This window comes from Perna viridis, chromosome 10 (genome assembly GCF_037379345.1).
Source record: "Perna viridis isolate PV_CMFRI_1.1 ecotype Kerala chromosome 10, ASM3737934v1, whole genome shotgun sequence".
Taxonomy (NCBI): Eukaryota; Metazoa; Mollusca; class Bivalvia; order Mytilida; family Mytilidae; genus Perna; species Perna viridis.
In genome coordinates, this window is record NC_142454.1 from 11,836,743 (window position 1) to 11,854,711 (window position 17,969).

Here is a 17,969-nt window from a genome sequence, read left to right on the forward strand (position 1 = left end):
TATACAGATGTATGTCCAGGTCAACATTGGTATATATATGAACGTTCTGTGTAGTATATGGACACATGGGATCTAGTTTGATGTACCTTGACCAGAGACAAAAAGAGCACGTATCAAATATAGTATAAGTGTATCATCACGCGCAACTACATTGTACGTGTGAATACTGGCTTCTGTCATTCATCAGTAATGGTGGCGATCCATTAGGGAAAGTTTTAGATCGAATGATACTGAACGAGTTTTGTATACAACTTTCACTTACATGTGCCTACACAATATGATGATTTGCTTGTAAATGTATACGATACATGAAGCAGTACTTAGTACAAAATGTATGTTGGAAGAAGGCATAGTTTGGAAAAAAAACATATGCGGAATAAATAACTAATTTAAGTTACATATTGCATTTAGATGTCCATTTGCATACACAAAAGAGTAAGCAAATTGAAATCCTTTAAAACAATTTAAGATATATATGCCATAAATAAAAAGTATTATCCATGGTCACATTTACTAGTGGCAATAGTGACAGTCTCAATTAAATTGTTACTTTCTGTGATAACCTTTTCCGTAGTCATAATATAATCCCATATATATATAAACGAGAAAAGGAACCTGTTTAGTTCAGAGTTTGTTAAGAGTATTTTTAGCTGGATGATAAACCAAGGAGTACATGTCAGATCTTCTTAATAAATTCCGCTTGTTTTTAGCTCGACTAACTTCACAAATATCTACAAATAGAAACTAAACAGTTTGATTTGTTGACATAATGAATAAATTGTGTTAAAATAGTCCAATATTTTTAGCTTGTGTTTTAGAGTAGTTCAAGAAGCAAGTACATGTATGAGTGCATGAGTAATCAAGGGAACCAAGGTTATAGCGGTCATCAAAAGAATGTAATCCAGGGACAAAGACCAGACATGGAAAACAGACTCACACAACACAAAGCAACCAAAATCACACAAAGTAACAAAAGCAAATGAGCAACTCGGACTCCACTAAAAACTGGGAGCATGGACCAGGTGCATGGGTAGCGTAAGCGTCCTCTGCTTTTCTAGAAACACCCGCCGAGTTGCTCATAAAAAGTCAAGTCCGGGGTAGAAAAACGAGGGAAGTAAAACTATGACCCGTTGAATAAATCAGAAAGATGTATCAAATCCCCGAAATTAGGATTGTTTAAAGATAAGAGTGAAGGAATAGGTCAGCAAGTAAAGGAGCACAATTTGTTCCCATTGGAATGCCGACGGTTTGTTGAAATAATGTTGCATATAATGTCATTTAAATGCCCTTTTATGTATGGTAATGTTCACTTGTTTGTTCTAAGCGAAAACAAAATCTTTAACTAAGATACTCTAACTTGCATTGAAAGATGTTTCGTTTATACCAATAGACCTTAGGAATTGAAAAGACTGCTTGTTAATCCTCATGAATTTATAACTGTGCATTAGCAATTGCAGATCTATTATATATTTTTATTAAAAATTTCACAAATTCATCCGGAAAAAAAAATCGGTATTAGTCTTTGAGTTCTAGGAAGGGGTATACTGTACCTCTTATTTTATAAAAAAAAACAACTAAGTTTATCTATTATAGAAATTTTGCATCCTATAAAAGACTTCAAAATAATTGCTTAAACTACCTTTTACATGTTTATCATACAAGTACTACTTCGACAAATACAAAACAGAAAAAACAAACAAACAAACAAAACAAAACAAAAACACAAAAAAAAAAAACACAACAGCCAAAAGAAAAAAAAACACACAAAAATATAAAAAAAACAAAAAGAAAAGTAGTAACTTCGGCGAGTAAGAAGTATTTTGTTTTGTTTTCCGGTCTATTTGCGATTGCTTCGTTGTGAATTGTATTGTTTATGTTTTTAAAATCACATACTGCAGTATATGTATAATAAAATTGAATATTGTCCTGATAAAGAAGAAAATTACGACTTTCTGATAGAATTTTTATTTTCTGCTGTTGTGTGTTTTTTTTTGTTTTTTTTTTTATCTTATTTTGTGCATTTGATACATTAAAAGTCTGTTGTTTTAAATGTAAAGCATATCACCCGTTTTCATTACTCAATAACACTATAATTTTTTTAAGTATTTTAATCATATTTTTTGGATAAATTATAAATTAAGAAGTAAGAAAGGATATGTTGAGGAACCTTAATATCCTTGTAAAGGATAACTGTGTCCGATGCAACATCATAACCGGTCGACAGTATATTAATAGTTTTTATTTGTTTTGTAGTTTTTAATGTCTAGCTAAATGGTTTTCAAGCATTATGATAAATAAATTCACCTAGCTCAGCTTGTAATATTTCCTCGTCATAGCCAGCCTGCTTCAAAATGGCTCCACTGGAGAATAAGAGTGAAAGTAATTATTTTAAGTACCATTCCACATAAAACTCAGACACTGCCAATAATAAAGTGATTCACGGTAAAGAAAAAACCTACCAAACAAATGATGCTTTTCCAGTCTACATATATTAACTTTCACATAATGATAATCATTTCTGCATTCAGATCTGCAATTTTCAGAAAATCAAACATTCATCTTCCACAACCAAATGAAACCAAATCAAGAACCGTAACTCCTGCAAAGTGCCAATTTTATGTACAACATATATATTTTTTTCTCGAAAGCACAACCATCAAATGCAAATACTAAGACTGGTTATTTTGATCAGTAACTGTTCCTGAACAAGAAATAAAGGTGAGATGGGTGGGTTTTTTACATGCATGAATCACCTCTTGTCTGGTTTTATAAAGACTACTACTTAAATAACAAATCACATTTCGAAGGTCAAAAAGACAATTTGAAAAAAAACAATAAAATATGTCATGCGTAGTGGAGTCTTGATAGATAAAAACTGATAAAAATATTTTATAAGAGACAGCTGATAAAAACTTATTACAACAGTACCGGTATATCATATAATTTACTGATACGATGTACTACATGTATGTCGACCGATTGTCGCAACCAGCAACCCAGTTCCAGTTACGATCACTTTTAATTAACCTCTCTGAGTCTGTCAGGGTTTTCTGTCATAGAACAGTTCAAACTTTCATAAACTGTTCTTATCCACAACACGCCTTGTCATGATCTGTCATGAAATGTTCTAGATGGAACTATTATGATTGGTGTCATACTGAAAAGCATTACTTATTCAATCATAAAAATACTGTTTCTCTTCTAAATGACCTGTATTAGAAGAAGTCCTAACATATCCTGGCGGTTACTATCTAGAAACAATACTTTTCTGAATTACGTGAATACCGTAATTTAGAAAGGTATTGTTTCTAGGTATTCAGAAAAAAAATAGAATTGCTAGGACTCATAAATGCGAGAGTATACCATATTTAAAGAAACTTAAATATGTGTTGTAGTAATCCACATGATACTTATATTAGCAGTTTTATTTTTTTTTTCCAATAGTTTTTTACCCTTAGCTGATGTCATACATTTTTAAAAATACTATATTTTAATCAAAGTACAATTGTATATGTCATTATTATTTTACATTATAAGTTTATACCCTTAAGTAAATTACTTATATAGTATATATTACTTATAGTAAACTACACTTATATATTGCAAGAAAACATCATTTTTGAAAAAAAAATTCAGACTGAAATACCTGTGCTGTAGTCACCCACATTATGACAATTTGAATATTTTATACAATGATTTTTAGACCCTAACTTTAAAGTGATTGCTCTTACACATAGTGCAAAAATATATCACTTCTTACACTTTTGGTTGAATATATATGTTTGGCAGTCATGTAATACTTACATTAACAATTTTTACACGATATTTGTAGACACTTGTGTAAATTATAAGCGCTAGCAATCATACATCTTGCAAAAATATGTAATTTTTTATACTTTTGGTTGAAATACATGTGTCATAGCAACCAGTATGATATAACAATTGATAATTTTCACATTTTATGCAATAAGTCAAGACACTCATAGAAATTAAATGTGCTTGCATATCTGTATGTCAATTGAAAGAGTTTCGACTGGAATACATATATGTATATTTGTCATAATGACCCACATGGTATCTTATACTAACAAATTTAACATTATATTCAATAATTGTAGACCTTATGGAAATTAAAATTGCTAGCACTCATACATTTTGCACATATAATTCATTTTTTAGAATTTGTACTGAAATTCAGGTGTCGCAGTCCCAATATGATACTATATCATTACATCTTTTACATTAAAACAATAATTTAAACCCACATGAAAAATTGAAAGCGCTCACATTCGTATAATTTGCAAAACTACACAAAAATGTATGGAATTTTTAAGAATTTTGACTGAAATATTTGTCACAATCACTCACATGATATAATCGATTAACATTCCGTTCAATTACTTTAGACCCTTATGAAATTAAACGTGCTTGCAATCATGCATTTAAGCAAAAATATGCCATTTGTTTAGAAATTTGATTGAAATAAATTTTTAGCAGTCCACATAATACCAATATTTTTGTACAGTTTTAACATCTAATGCAATACTTTCAGACTCATATGGAAATTAATTTCCCTAAAACATTTTGCAAGCATGTGTTTGAATACTTTAAAATGTAATCAAGGGAACCAAGGTTATAGCGGTAAGAAAAAGAAGGTAATCCATGGTCAAAGAGACAGGGAAAACAGACATACACAACAAAGAACACAGAGTAACTAAAATCATACATACAAAGTAACAAAAGCAAATGAGCAACTCGGACTCTACTAAAAACTGGGAGCATGGACCAGGTACACCGGTAGGGTAAGCGTCCTTTGCTTTTCTAGAAACACCCGCCGAGTTGCTCATAAAAAGTGAGTTCGGGGTAGACGAAAGAGGAAAGGAAAACTATGACACGTTGAACAAATCAGTTTTCATGAAGCAGATGGATTCACCGTAACGATCCACGGGTTCATGATGACCGCAATAAAAGTTTTGTAGTGATGTAGATGACTTCAATCTTTTAGCAACATAACCCTGCTGCAGAAGCATATTTGTAAGAATTCTAGCGCGATACAAAAAGTCTTACTTTCTTTTGATTACTGCTATAATCTTGGTTCCCTTGATTATTCTTGCATTCTTATCCACATATTAATTTGCTGATTTGCAACTTAGTCATTGCGATTTCTTGTATGGAAGGTTTTGTTTGTAAGGGAACTAGAGAAGTAGGAGTCGGTTATAAGAATGTTGCATGTTTTGCAATTTTTAATACCACATTTTGATATAGTACAATGTGGTTCGTCATCGTTGTAGTCAAAAATATCATTTAAAGTGATGGAAAATGGTTTGATTATTTTCCAAGAGTCAGAATTTTTGTACTGAAATAGATGGTCTGCAGACTGAACGTGTGATTGGGTACTTTTTGTTGGGATGGTCAGGGCACTATCCATACCAGATGTGAACGTGCTAAGATTCCCATAAAATTGTATTACTAGGTTGATGATACCTTCGGGGACAAAATCCACCAGCAGTGGTATAGTCTTAATCTTGAATTTTGTGACAAATTAGCAAGCATCTGACTTTCTTTGATTAACGTTTTTACACTCTTGAACGTAAAGAATGATGCATGTAAACAGTGTAAATGTATTTTTATTTCATGTGGTACCATCTTAAATGAGCATATACGTATTGTTTAACGATTTGAACGGTGTGAGGTGAGTGATGTGAGCGGCGACTAATGGAAAACGAGTTATGAGTGATTGAGAGATGAGTCATTGAATATTGAGCTATGAGCGCTAGATTGTTAAGTGATGTACATTGTACATTAAAACACGATTATTTATTTTTTGACAGGAACTCTGTCAGAAACTGTGTGTATACCAGTTTAGAACACACCATTGTCACAAACCAGGACAGTTGCTGTCAGAATCTGTCTTGGGATAGGGCAAAGTGTGTCCAGTCCAACGGCTGCTTCTATCAGACCATATGATGATCATATCATTTGTAATTGATCGTCCAAAATATTTTCTTTGACGTGTTTCAAAAAATTGTCCAATTAACAGCTAAGGAACCGACATAAGAAGAGATATAATCAAAACCTTAGCAAATCAGAATTATTTTTGTCTAAAGAATGAAATACTCTGGTTCAAACACTCTCTGTTTTGGCTTTTACGTAGAGTACCAGTTTTGCCTTTATAAATATATATATATGTATATATATATATATATATATAGTCAATCTGTAGTATTATTAAACGCAACATTTTTAACCCATATCGTATATAATTGTGTTGATGAGATCGATTGAAAGGAGTTTTCCTTTTTAAATTACATCTGCAATGTATTTATTGCTTTATTTAATTCACTGCACCATCGGTTTATTAATTTTAACCCATATCGTATATAATTGTGTTGATGAGATCGATTGAAAGGAGTTTTCCTTTCTAAATTACATCTGCAATGTATTTATTGCTTTATTTAATTCACTGCACCATCGGTTTATTCTTTTTATTTTTTTTATATTTTTATAAATATGTAAATTGAACAATTGAATATTGATACTGTACCTCAGACATTTTTCATGAACTTCTAATATAATCTCACCTCGGGTCAACAATAATGCTGTGGCCATAAGACTGAAATGTTGGTTGTATTTTCCTTGCTGGGGCTGCCGATATAACGTACATGCAGTTATCAATAGCTCTGGCTCTATTTACAACCTCCCATATCTTGGGTCCTATTTCAGAGTATTCAAACTGGGCAGGTGATACCAAAACATTACAACCTATACATATAGTTAAGTATACCACATGTCAACTTTATATATTATTTGTACTTAACGTCAATTTTCAAACTTTTCCACCATTACAAAAATATGACATAGCAACAATAATGGCACTTGCAGTTTCTGATAAAATGGTGTTCCTCAGTTTTATTTATGGAAATATAGCCTATATAGCACATTCTTCTTAAGTTTCTAGAACAAAACATAGGGCACTAAACCTACCAGTGCACCTGGTCCATGCTCCCAGTTTTTAGTGGAGTCCGAGGTGTTTATTAACTGTTGTTACTTTTTATGTATTGTTTTAGTTATTTTATGCTCTTTGTTGTGTTTGTCTGTATTCCATGTCTAGTCTTTGTCCCTGGATTATATTCTTTTGATTTCCTCTAGAATCCTGGTTCCTTTGATTACTCCTTAAACAGAATCCAATGGATTTATCAACTGCCCTCGATTCGTAAACTATACAATTTTCAAATCATTATCTATTCTTAAAACCTTGTTTTCACAAATACAGATATTTAACGCCTAATTGCAATCCTACGTAAAAACTAAGTTATTTACAGTATTACACTACATCAAATCATACCTATTTGGTACTTGACGTTACTACTACAAATCTAGTCAATTGGACTTGTAGTGTATTTTTGATTTTATTGACATTCTCAATATGTTCAGTAACTGCGAGTGTTTAAAGATTTGTTGTGACCTCTGTAAGTATTTACTTTTTTTATAATGACGCAATCACTACTACTCATGTACATATTTCATAATGATAGGGTTATTGGGTTGATAAATTGCGATATATATGAAGAGTATATATCGCTGATAAATAAATAAATAAATAAATAAGCTCACACTGTCCACGTAATTTATTAAATTAAATTTTTTGGTAATAAAGTTAAGCCAATTGATACAGGGGTGTGCTAAAGGTTGTGGCATCACAATGTTTGATAGAGTCAAACATTTAAGATTTAATCTGATATTCAAAACTGCTCTATTGAAAGCTTTGACAACGATAAACCTTTAAGGTTATAGATGAGTGCGACTTCAGGAAAACACAATTCAATGCAAATACTGACTCCAAATTTAAAGGGACCTACAATAAAAAATAAAGAAAAGTGTCTTAAGGTATTCTCTTGCCGTCATTTGTGTTACAATTGCAGGTACATAACTTTGATATAATTACAGGTGATATAGTAGATAGTTTCCAGGAAATGGACCATTTCTACATGCTCTCTGAAAATTCTTACACTTTAAATGTTACTATGGAATTTAAATTGTTTTATTGTACAAGAAAGCCTACACAAATAATGAAGTTAATTATTCTTATAATTTTTTTTCCACACAGTTATTGAGATTTTATTTGTTTAGCCCACAAAGAATCTTAAGAGACCGACGGCAATAATTGTCCGTAATATCATGGGTCTTACCTATCTCAAATGTTGCTAGTTCGTGACCAGGTTTCGTTACCTCAGACTCTGAGATTTTGATACCATTTCCGAAGTCTACTTCTTCAAATAAATGCGTCTACAAGAAAAAGAACACTAATTTTATTACAAAAAACAACTATGAATTAAGAATAACAAGGAAAGTAATTAAACTTTTATTTTCTGATATAACATTGAGAGATGCTTTTCCTGACTGTCAATAGGAACGTACGTTAACCTTGAGCAGTAATTTACCAGTCTACATACCTGGTTTAGGTCTAAAGATTTACATTTGAGCAATCTATTCTACAATATCCATGTCTTTATAATAGTGCTAACTCACTTTTGCATACGTACAAGCAACCTCACCACTAGGACCACAGACTCTGCAAACATTGAATGATTTACTGTCATAACTTTCACGTTCCTTAATGGGTACTCCACCTGTACCGGTATAAAAACATACGATATGAAACTATGCGTTGGAGATATTCAGAATTCAAAATTTGTTATTAAAATGTAAGGTGTGATCATGTTCATGGTTAGAAATTGAACCAACGTATCTCGTTAACTCTGAAATTAATGTTTTCTCTGATTGTATTTTTCATGATATAATCCATTTCATGTTAAGTCCCTTGCAGACCGAAATGTTATAAAGCTTAAATCAATTGTTCACTTTTGAATATTTTATAAGTTCACGAAATCTTACATTATAATTATTTAAATGTGACACAAAAAAATATCATTTTTTAAATGTTTGTAACAAACGTTTTCTCATCAGGTCAGCCCTGAATAACGTTAGAATGATTTATTTGTATTATCACGACGACCTAATTAATAAGCATAAATGAAAACCGGAAGTAACACCCACTTACCGTCTTTGGTTCGCAATCCCCATTTGGGTGCATTAAAAATGTATACACGTGCCCGAAAAGATTAATAAATCTTCGAAAATATATTGTATATATGATGCAGAGTGGTCCAATGATCTGTGTATGAGTGCGATAATCGTGTTTATAAAGTAAGAAGACTAAAGTTCTTTTTGTTTTCTGTCAGTTTTTCATTTTCGTTAGGCATACATTCCCTCGATCGTGGTGAAAACACAACTACTTTGCACTCTACGTTTAGGACTTGAACAGGAGGGTACAACCAAATTAGTGACACCTTGTGTATCGATCTTTCTTTGCCGCTGGGTTATATCAATTAACAAGCCCGGTAGACTTAATTATGGCCAAGAGGAAGCGTGAGCGGCTTCTTTTATCTTTACATGGTTCGACGCTTCGTGACGCAGGTGTATGATTTCGATAATTGAAATATAATTGCATTTCTTTTGTCTCACTAATCTTGAAATAAAACAATTTACATGGAGAAATTGACACAATACACAATTTATAATAGGTGACACTAGGTTAGTTTAAGGGAGTTTTTCTGGTACAAACATTATTTTCTCATAGGTCAGTTAAAATGTTTTATTTTAGCAAAAATGATTTTGAACACGAGGAAGCTTCAGCACGAAACCCTTAAGGGTTCTCAAATAAAATTATCCAAAACCAATACAAAATAAACATGTTCGTATTATCCTCTAGCTGTACTTGGCGGGGTATTGTTCCGTAAAAAGGGGTGAAATCAATATTTTCATTGATTTATATATATTGAAGATCGAGATTGGAACAGTTTAAATCTTAGAATGTGAATTTAAATTCCTTTATGTAAAAAGTTCAATAGAACATGACAGAACATAACGAAATATTTCTATATAATCTTCAAAAAGAAGTGGTCTCGTCTCTATGTGCATTCTAGTCTTCATACATGTAATAGTTAAATATTTCTGTCCTTATTTTTCATTTTCTTATAGAAGTGTTTTAAACTGATACTACTGTAAGTATATATTTGCTGGCAAACCAAAACTTTCAATATGTTCACAATCAGTTGTAGAAATCATGTAAAAAGTGCAGAACCCAATGCATTTCAACCATTCGATCTATGAGTTGAGAACCAATGACGTAGCACGGTAACATGACAACATGGCTAATAAAATTCGTATAGCTTGGGTTATCGTCGATTTTGAATCAACGTATCTTCAATTAAACGACGTAAGTTACTACATGGGGCGTTTTCATTATATATATATTAGATACAATAAATTAAATAAACCAAATATTGAAAAAAATATTTTTTGTGTCATGTCTCCTTTAAAATGGTTCCTGTATTTTCGAATGACACAACTTTAGAGGACGCTTACCCTACCGGTGCACCTGGTCCATACTCCCAGTTTTTAGTGGAGTCCAAGTTGCTCATTTGCTTTTGTCACTTTGTATGTATGATTTTAGTTACTTTATGTTCTTTGTTGTGTATGTCTGTTTTCCATGTCTGGTCTTTGTCCCTGGATTACATTCTTTTGATTACCGCTATAACCTTGAATCCCTTGATTACTCTTACAATACCGTTGCACCTGGTAAATGTTCCAATTTCTTGTTAGAGTCCGGGTTGTTTGTTCACTTTTGTTTCAATGTCCGTTTTTTATATATTCCTTGCTGTGTTTGACTTATAGCCTAGTCGTTACCTCTGGATTATGTTTTTTATAACCTTTCTAAATTCCTTAATTGCCCTGCCACAGCTAAGTTTGTTTATATTAGGAAAGTCATAATAAAGGAAACACACCGTTATATTTTTCTGTTATACCTTTACAGCCATCGTAACGTCACAAGACTTTTTCTAGCTGACATTTTCCATCATTGTAAATTTTACAAGTTTACATTAAAATGATTCTTCAATAAGAAATGTACTACGCTTTCGTCCGTCTTCTTGTTTAAAATGATTACTTCAAAATATTCTGATGCATGACATATAGATATATCTCTCAAATTAGCAAGTACATGTTGATAGTTGTTTCAATCTTTAATCGACCTTACCGCCAACAATATAAATATTTAGTTCCTTTGAAAGCTGTTGTAGCAGTTGAAATGTTGGACCATCTTCACATTCAGCATTCTTTATTATTTCCTTTTGGGATGTTGCTATATTGAAATGTTCCTTAAATATGAAACATAATTCAGTTACTTGTAAAAGTTTTCTAGACACTGTATAATTGTGAACTATTTAATTCTCTCCTAAATGTATGTTTAGAAAAGAGACACCACCTTGTCACGTGCCCTTTTGAATCAATGTATTATAGTTACACTTTTGATTGTAAGTTTATTTACTTTTCTTTTGTCGTTTAAATTACTTTTTTGTTATGCTTGTCACCATATCACTAAAACATTTCTTTAAATAAGGATGGTTGAACTTCATTAGTTATTTTCACATGTTACTTCTTTTGACGGAACTGTTGCGGTAGCGTTTGCCATTGTGCTGTTTAGTAATTAGTTATATTGTATAATTTCTGTGACTATTTGAGACATTATTAAATAGAAAATATGTTTAAGCAATTTCGGATCCATGATTGCAGATGTAACTAGTAGAACTTTGATGAAAACGCAGTCAACAAATCTCTCTATTCTTAGAATATTTAACACCTACCGGTAGCACAATAAGAGTTGCTCCACTTTTAGCAGCTTCATGTACTAACTTCTCTGCATTCCTAAGATTCTCCATTTTGTCGACTGATTGTTTTGACTGTATAACGGCAATTTTTATGCCTTCAATGTGATACAAAGAATTAAGCAAGTATTATTGATACCGAATGAAAGTTTATTGAATGAGACAAAAATTGAAAAGCATTCACATAGCTGGTATTTGTTTTGTAATGCCAGAGTAATCAAGGGAACCAAGATTATAGCGGTAATCAAAAGAGTGTAATCCAGGGACAAGGACCAGACATAAAAAAACAGACATACACAATAAAAGTAACTAAAATCATACATACAAAGTAACAAAAGCAAATGAGCATCTCGGACTCCACTAAAAACTGGGAGCATGGACCAGGTGCACCGGTAGGGTAAGCGTCCTCCGTTTTTTTTTCTATAATCACCCACCAAGTTAGCAAACATTGAAATGGCTTTAACGGTGTTTGAGCAACTGAAAACTGATGTACATGTACGTGTACCATTTTACTAAAGCTTCTTTTAAGAAACAATTGATATATTTTCAGATTTTATTATTTTCCAGCCTAAGGGTGAAAATATGTTGCAAATATTAATTGATTCCGATGAGGTTAAAGTCACGATGTTACCAATGCCATTATATTTCTGTTTTTAATTATTCTTTTTGTTTTGTGTCATACATTGAATATGCTGTGTTATCATTATTTCCTTGTCTGAATTTATTATTTTCTTTCCGAAGAGTAATTACGGGAACCAAGATTATAGCGGTAATCAAGAGAATGTAATCCAGGGACAAAGACCAGACATGGAAAACAGACATACACAACAAAATTAACTAAAATCATACACACAAAGTAACAAAAGCAAATGAGCATCTCCGACTCCACTAAAAACTGGGAGTATGGACCAGGTGCACCGGTAAGGTAAACGTCCTCTGCTTTTCTAAAAACACCCGCCGAGTTGCTCATAAAAAGTCAAGTCCGGGGTAGACAAACTAGGAAAGGAAAACTATGACCCGTTGAATAAATAAGTTTTCATGTTGCAGATGGATACAACATAACGATCCATGAGTTCACGATGACGACCATAAAACTTCTGTAGTTATGACTTATCTTGTAGCAACATAACCCTGTTCTAGAAGCCTATGTGTTAGGGTTCTAGTTCGATACAAAAAGGCTGCGTAGTTTCGGCAAGCTCTGGCATAACGTATGAGTTGTGATATGAACACTCCATACGCAGGTGCTGAAGGGATTTTGCCACAGGAGAAAGGAAAGTTGAAAATTTTGCATGAAAAGTCATCACGTTTGTCGTAAATTTTGATCATTAGTATTCCTTTACCATCTATTTCTAAGTGTAGGTCAAGATATGAGGCTGACTTCACAGTGTCTGTAATATCCTTTATCTCAAGTTCTTTAGGGTAGATGCGATGTATCAATTCCCCAAAATTAGGATTGTTTAAAGATATTAGGTCATACATATAGCGGAAACTGAGATTAAAGGATCTAGCTAAACGATATTGTTTCTTTCGGATTAGATCAGCTATAAAGTCAGCCTCATAAGAGTAAAGAAAAGGATTAGCAAGTAATGGAGCACAATGTGTTCCCATTGGAATGCCGACCGTTTGTTGAAAAACACGTCCACCACACTGGACAAACATGTTGTCGATTAAAAATTCTAGTATTTTGTAAACATCTTTCTCTGTATATTTGGATGATGATTTGGTATTATTTCTTACAAAGTATGAGGAATCTCTACCAAGAACTATATGTATGTATCTAGGTGTACCATCTTTTTTGGAAAACAACAACGATGTATAATATTTTTAAGTCGGGATTTTAACTGAGTATGGGAAATAGTAGTATACAGTGTTGAAAAATCATACTATATTATATTCAGATAATATTCTTGATCTGATTGTCTCCAAAAGATCTTCCGAATTTTTCAGGATCCAAATTGAATTAATACCACTACGGGAGAAACAAGTATTGTGGTAGGACTGTAGACCCTCCTTGACAGTTATGAGTATAGAAGGTAAAAGTTTTGAAAGAGGTTTGGTGGTACATTTTGCAGATCGAGCTATGAAACGTTTTTGTAAGGATTCTTTCGGAGTTTAGGAATCCAGTACATGGACGTTAAATCACAATCATCGTCCTTGGTAGAGAGACCAAAAGAGAATATCACAGATTTATGGTTTTCCACAATCTCTTCTTTAGAGAGAGTGGTAGCAATATAGGTATTATCACTGCTATTATTGTCTACCTCTGATAATAAACATTGGATGTAAAACGTTTTGCCGACAAAAACAATGTTGTTTTGGGCTTTGTCTGCTGGTACGACAACATATATGTCACGTATAGTAGACAATATTTTGGCTACATCAGGGTCTTTGAAAAATGATGTAGCCTTGGCACTCATTGACCTACTTAAAACTTTCGTTCATTTCAAGATTAAAGACCTCACGGCCTTTAACCATTCTAGCGAAGAATCAATTTATGATATACCTCGTGAACATGACCTAACTATGAATAATAATAATGATATGAATAAGTTCATTTATTAATTCATCATTATTTTGACGAAAATTTTCCAAAAACAGAAAAAAATAATGATTATTAACAGTTCTGACAGAATTAGAGTTACACAAAGGGAGTTGCATATTTTTTTCTTAGTATCAAGAATGCCAATTGTGCCAGGTATTCCATCATTTGACTGATGAATAATTTAAGTCTGTATTTTTACAGGATGATGGCTTAAAACTGCTTCCTCACTCGTTGAAATGTAATACTTCATGGTGACTGATGTACACAAGGCTTTCGAAATGTTGTCAGGCATGGATCAGGTGCTTGTATATGATAACAGATTATAGTTCCTGGGCAGAGAGGGTCCATCGGGTATCTACCACTGTTAATGATTTTCAGGTACCTTTATACATTCCGCGTACGACTCAAATTGTCGCCAAAGGATATTATCAGATTCGTTTTCAATAGGAGCCTATCTTTTTACTCCATTGAATCAAAAACAAGATTTGTGCGACTGTGGGGATTCGAGCGTCTGAGTCATCTTAGGACATCAAATAGGAATAAGCTGAACACGATTTTTGTATGACTCGTGGCGATTTTCATTGTCAGAATTTACCAAAAATTGTTAAAATTAGGATTTTTATTTCTCCATTAAAAAAGTCTTGTCAATTCGACTTTTTTGGTCGATGAAAACGTTTTAAATCATTTGATAGATAATTCCATTTTCTACATCTTAAAACCAATTAAATGTTTTCTGTAGGGATATTCCTAGAAATTCAAAAATATTATCTTTACCTCTAAACCAAAATCTCCATTCATTTTTGTAAAAATCGGAAATCTTCCCGTTTGAACAGAGTCTTTATATTTATTACTTGCAGTGTCGGTATGTTGTGAATGAGCATTATACTGAGACGTGTTTTCTATGGGTAGGGGTGGAGCCAAAGCTAAGACTTTGGGCTGCCTGCTGATAACTACATATTCAAGAAATTAAAAACTAAACTTTTTATTAATTTAGTACCCCAATCTAATGTCTTTTTTAGATATATAAGCCTAGTTTTCAAATACAATAAACACACGCATCGCTTATTTTTCCATTAATTCGTTCCAAAGTTCGTCCATGCGTTAACATTTTCCTCATCGAAGAATGAACATGACACATTGAAGTAATATACATGCACTATTGGTATTATATGCACTGTTTACAAATGTTTACAAACAATGAAAAAAACGGACTATCATAAACAGTTCATAGAAAAAGACTTCTTCGGTGTGTGTAAATGATGAGTTAAACGTTTCTGGTCAAGAAAGGAGAAAATAGTTTATGTTAAAATTGAGAAGATAATAGTACTTGATTATTCTTAAATGTATTGCCTAATCAGCAACTCGACGGGTGTTTCTAGAAAAAACAGAGGACGCTTACCCTACTGGTACACCTGGTCCATGCTCCCAGTGTTTAGTGGAGTCCAAATTGCTCATTTGCATTTGTTACTTTGTATGTATGATTTTTGTTACTTTATGTTCTTTGTTGTGTATGTCTTTGTACCTGGGTTACATTCTTTTGATTACCGCTATAATCTTGGTTCCCTGTTTACTCTTACAGAAAATAGTAGGATATACTGTTGTTAACGATTCTTTTTGATTCATAAAATAAATTTTTTGTGACTGGTACAGAATTTGAATCACCAGTGACTGATTTCAATACCTCCTCCCCACTGAAATCACTCGTTGTTTGAAAGTGTGGGGAAAATGTTGTATTTTCATAACTAAATGAAAGAAATTATTTGATGTATGTGTCTGTTAGCCTACCTGGTCTTTGCGCCTGAACACAAACTTGGATTCTGTTAGAATCTTGGTTTCCTTCTTGATTACCCTCCAACAACTTTAGATTAAAAGTAATTTAGTTCCAATGTTGCTTAATACTGTTTTTCAAATATGAATATAAATACCAGTATTTCAGAGAAACTCCTGCGTTGAGTACAGTTTTTCGTGCTAATCGGATACAAAATTTTGCTTTGATTGCTTCTTGAACGTTTTTTATTCGTGTTGTTACATGTTACTTGTATTTGATCGCCTCAGAGCATACCTCTGGCTTATGGTATGTACATCGTGTGACCTTATATTCTTTTGGAGTTACTTTATACAAACTAAGAAGTCCCGTATGTGTTTTATTCATACGATTTCTGATGTATATTGATAAAAACATTTATTATATTGGGGTTAATATACATCTCTGGGCTTCCTTCAAAATATCCATATTGTTGGAATTGTCAAAACTTGTAAAGATAATAATAAGAATAATAATAATAATTAATAACATTTACGTTATATTGTTGATCTTGAACTTGATAAGTGGAACTGCAAATTTTACTGTTTTAAATTCTACGTTATAGAATTGGTCTTGAACTTGAACTTGATAATCGGAAATGCAAATTCTACTGTCTTAAAATGTACGTAATACAGGCGATCCTATACTTGATAATCCAAACTGTTATTTTGTATCGTGATAAATCTCTACATTGCATGTTTTAATTGTTGAAGTTTTACACAGCTAGACGTGTCAGTTACGACGTCATAAAGAATAAATATGTGGTTCAGGGTTTCAAAGAAAACATGTGTTTTGGATGCAACCTATATAAGATATCACCCTTTCATAGTATTCTATGTCGCGCATGGAGAATGACTTCAACATTTCCTAAATGACACTCGATTACCTTCATTCATTAATTGTAAAAAGTTTTGTTTTCTAAAAAAAATACATTTACATGCTAGTTCGGGTAGTTACATTTTCCATGCAAAGAGATGCAAAATGTCATCCTTGATTGTTGATCATCATCATCATCATCATCATCATCATCATCATTATCATTATTATTATTATTATTATTATTATTATTATTATTATTATTATTATTATCAATCTACTACTTCGCAATGTTGTATGTTTTAGAAATCACAAATATAAAAATATCTAAGAAAAATCTAATTTGACTTACGTTCCATTTTGAAGACGACTACCCGATATTGAGACAATAACTCGTCTGCCCTTTCCCACACGTACATTTATGTTGCGTATACATTATACGGATATAAATTAGCATTGTATATTCAATGGCGGTTCCAAGATGAATATAATGTATACATACTTTTGGTACATTGGTCATCAAAATGCATCTATTAACAATAATATATGCGTTATGTAATTAGAATTATCTATTCTATGCACCCATATATGTTATATGACGAGAAGTGATATTGTGAATACATCACGGAGCCAATAACCCCATTAGAATTACAAATATGAGCTGACGGCAACCTATGGGTCATAATGACTGACAAGGAAACACTCACACCACAGGGCATGCTGCTATGGGTTATAATGACTGACGAGGAAACCCTCACACCACAGGGTATGCTGCTATGGTTTATAATGACTGACGAGGAAACACCACAGGGTATGCTGCTATGGGTTATAATGACTGACGAGGAAACCCTCGCACCACAGGGTATGCTGCTATGGGTTATAATGACTGACGAGGAAACACTCACACCACAGGGCATGCTGCTATGGGTTATAATGACTGACGAGGAAACCCTCACACCACAGGGCATGCTGCTCTGGGTTATAATGACTGACGAGGAAACCCTCACACCACAGGGTATGCTGCTATGGGTTATAATGACTGACGAGGAAACACCACAGGACATGCTGCTATGGGTTATAA

The 17,969-nt window shown here is 32.8% G+C and overlaps 1 protein-coding gene across 1 annotated transcript; it reads right to left on the bottom strand.

The window, feature by feature from the left end:
• Positions 1-595: 595 nt before the first annotated feature.
• LOC148604537 (omega-amidase NIT2-like) lies at positions 596-17,357 on the bottom strand. The gene is made up of 9 exons (XM_088549340.1): positions 17,241-17,357; positions 11,706-11,824; positions 11,099-11,219; positions 8,530-8,630; positions 8,190-8,286; positions 7,781-7,855; positions 6,582-6,762; positions 2,305-2,360; positions 596-731 (listed from the first exon to the last, which is right to left on the bottom strand). Exons 1-9 carry the CDS (start codon positions 17,305-17,307, stop codon positions 625-627), a joined length of 924 nt encoding a protein of 307 aa, XP_088405466.1. The 5' UTR covers positions 17,308-17,357; the 3' UTR covers positions 596-624.
• Between the last annotated feature and the right edge of the window lie 612 nt (positions 17,358-17,969).

Bases quoted from the DNA above. Each gene is read 5' to 3' on its own strand.
- LOC148604537 (XM_088549340.1), bottom strand. From the start codon at position 17,307: ATGTACGTGTGGGAAAGGGCAGACGAGTTATTGTCTCAATATCGGGTA. The intron at 8,631-11,098 runs GTAAGGTCGATT...ATACCGGTACAG, and splicing joins AAATATTTATATTGTTGGCG to GTGGAGTACCCATTAAGGAA. The intron at 2,361-6,581 runs GTGAGATTATAT...CTTATTCTCCAG, and splicing joins AGCATTATTGTTGACCCGAG to TGGAGCCATTTTGAAGCAGG.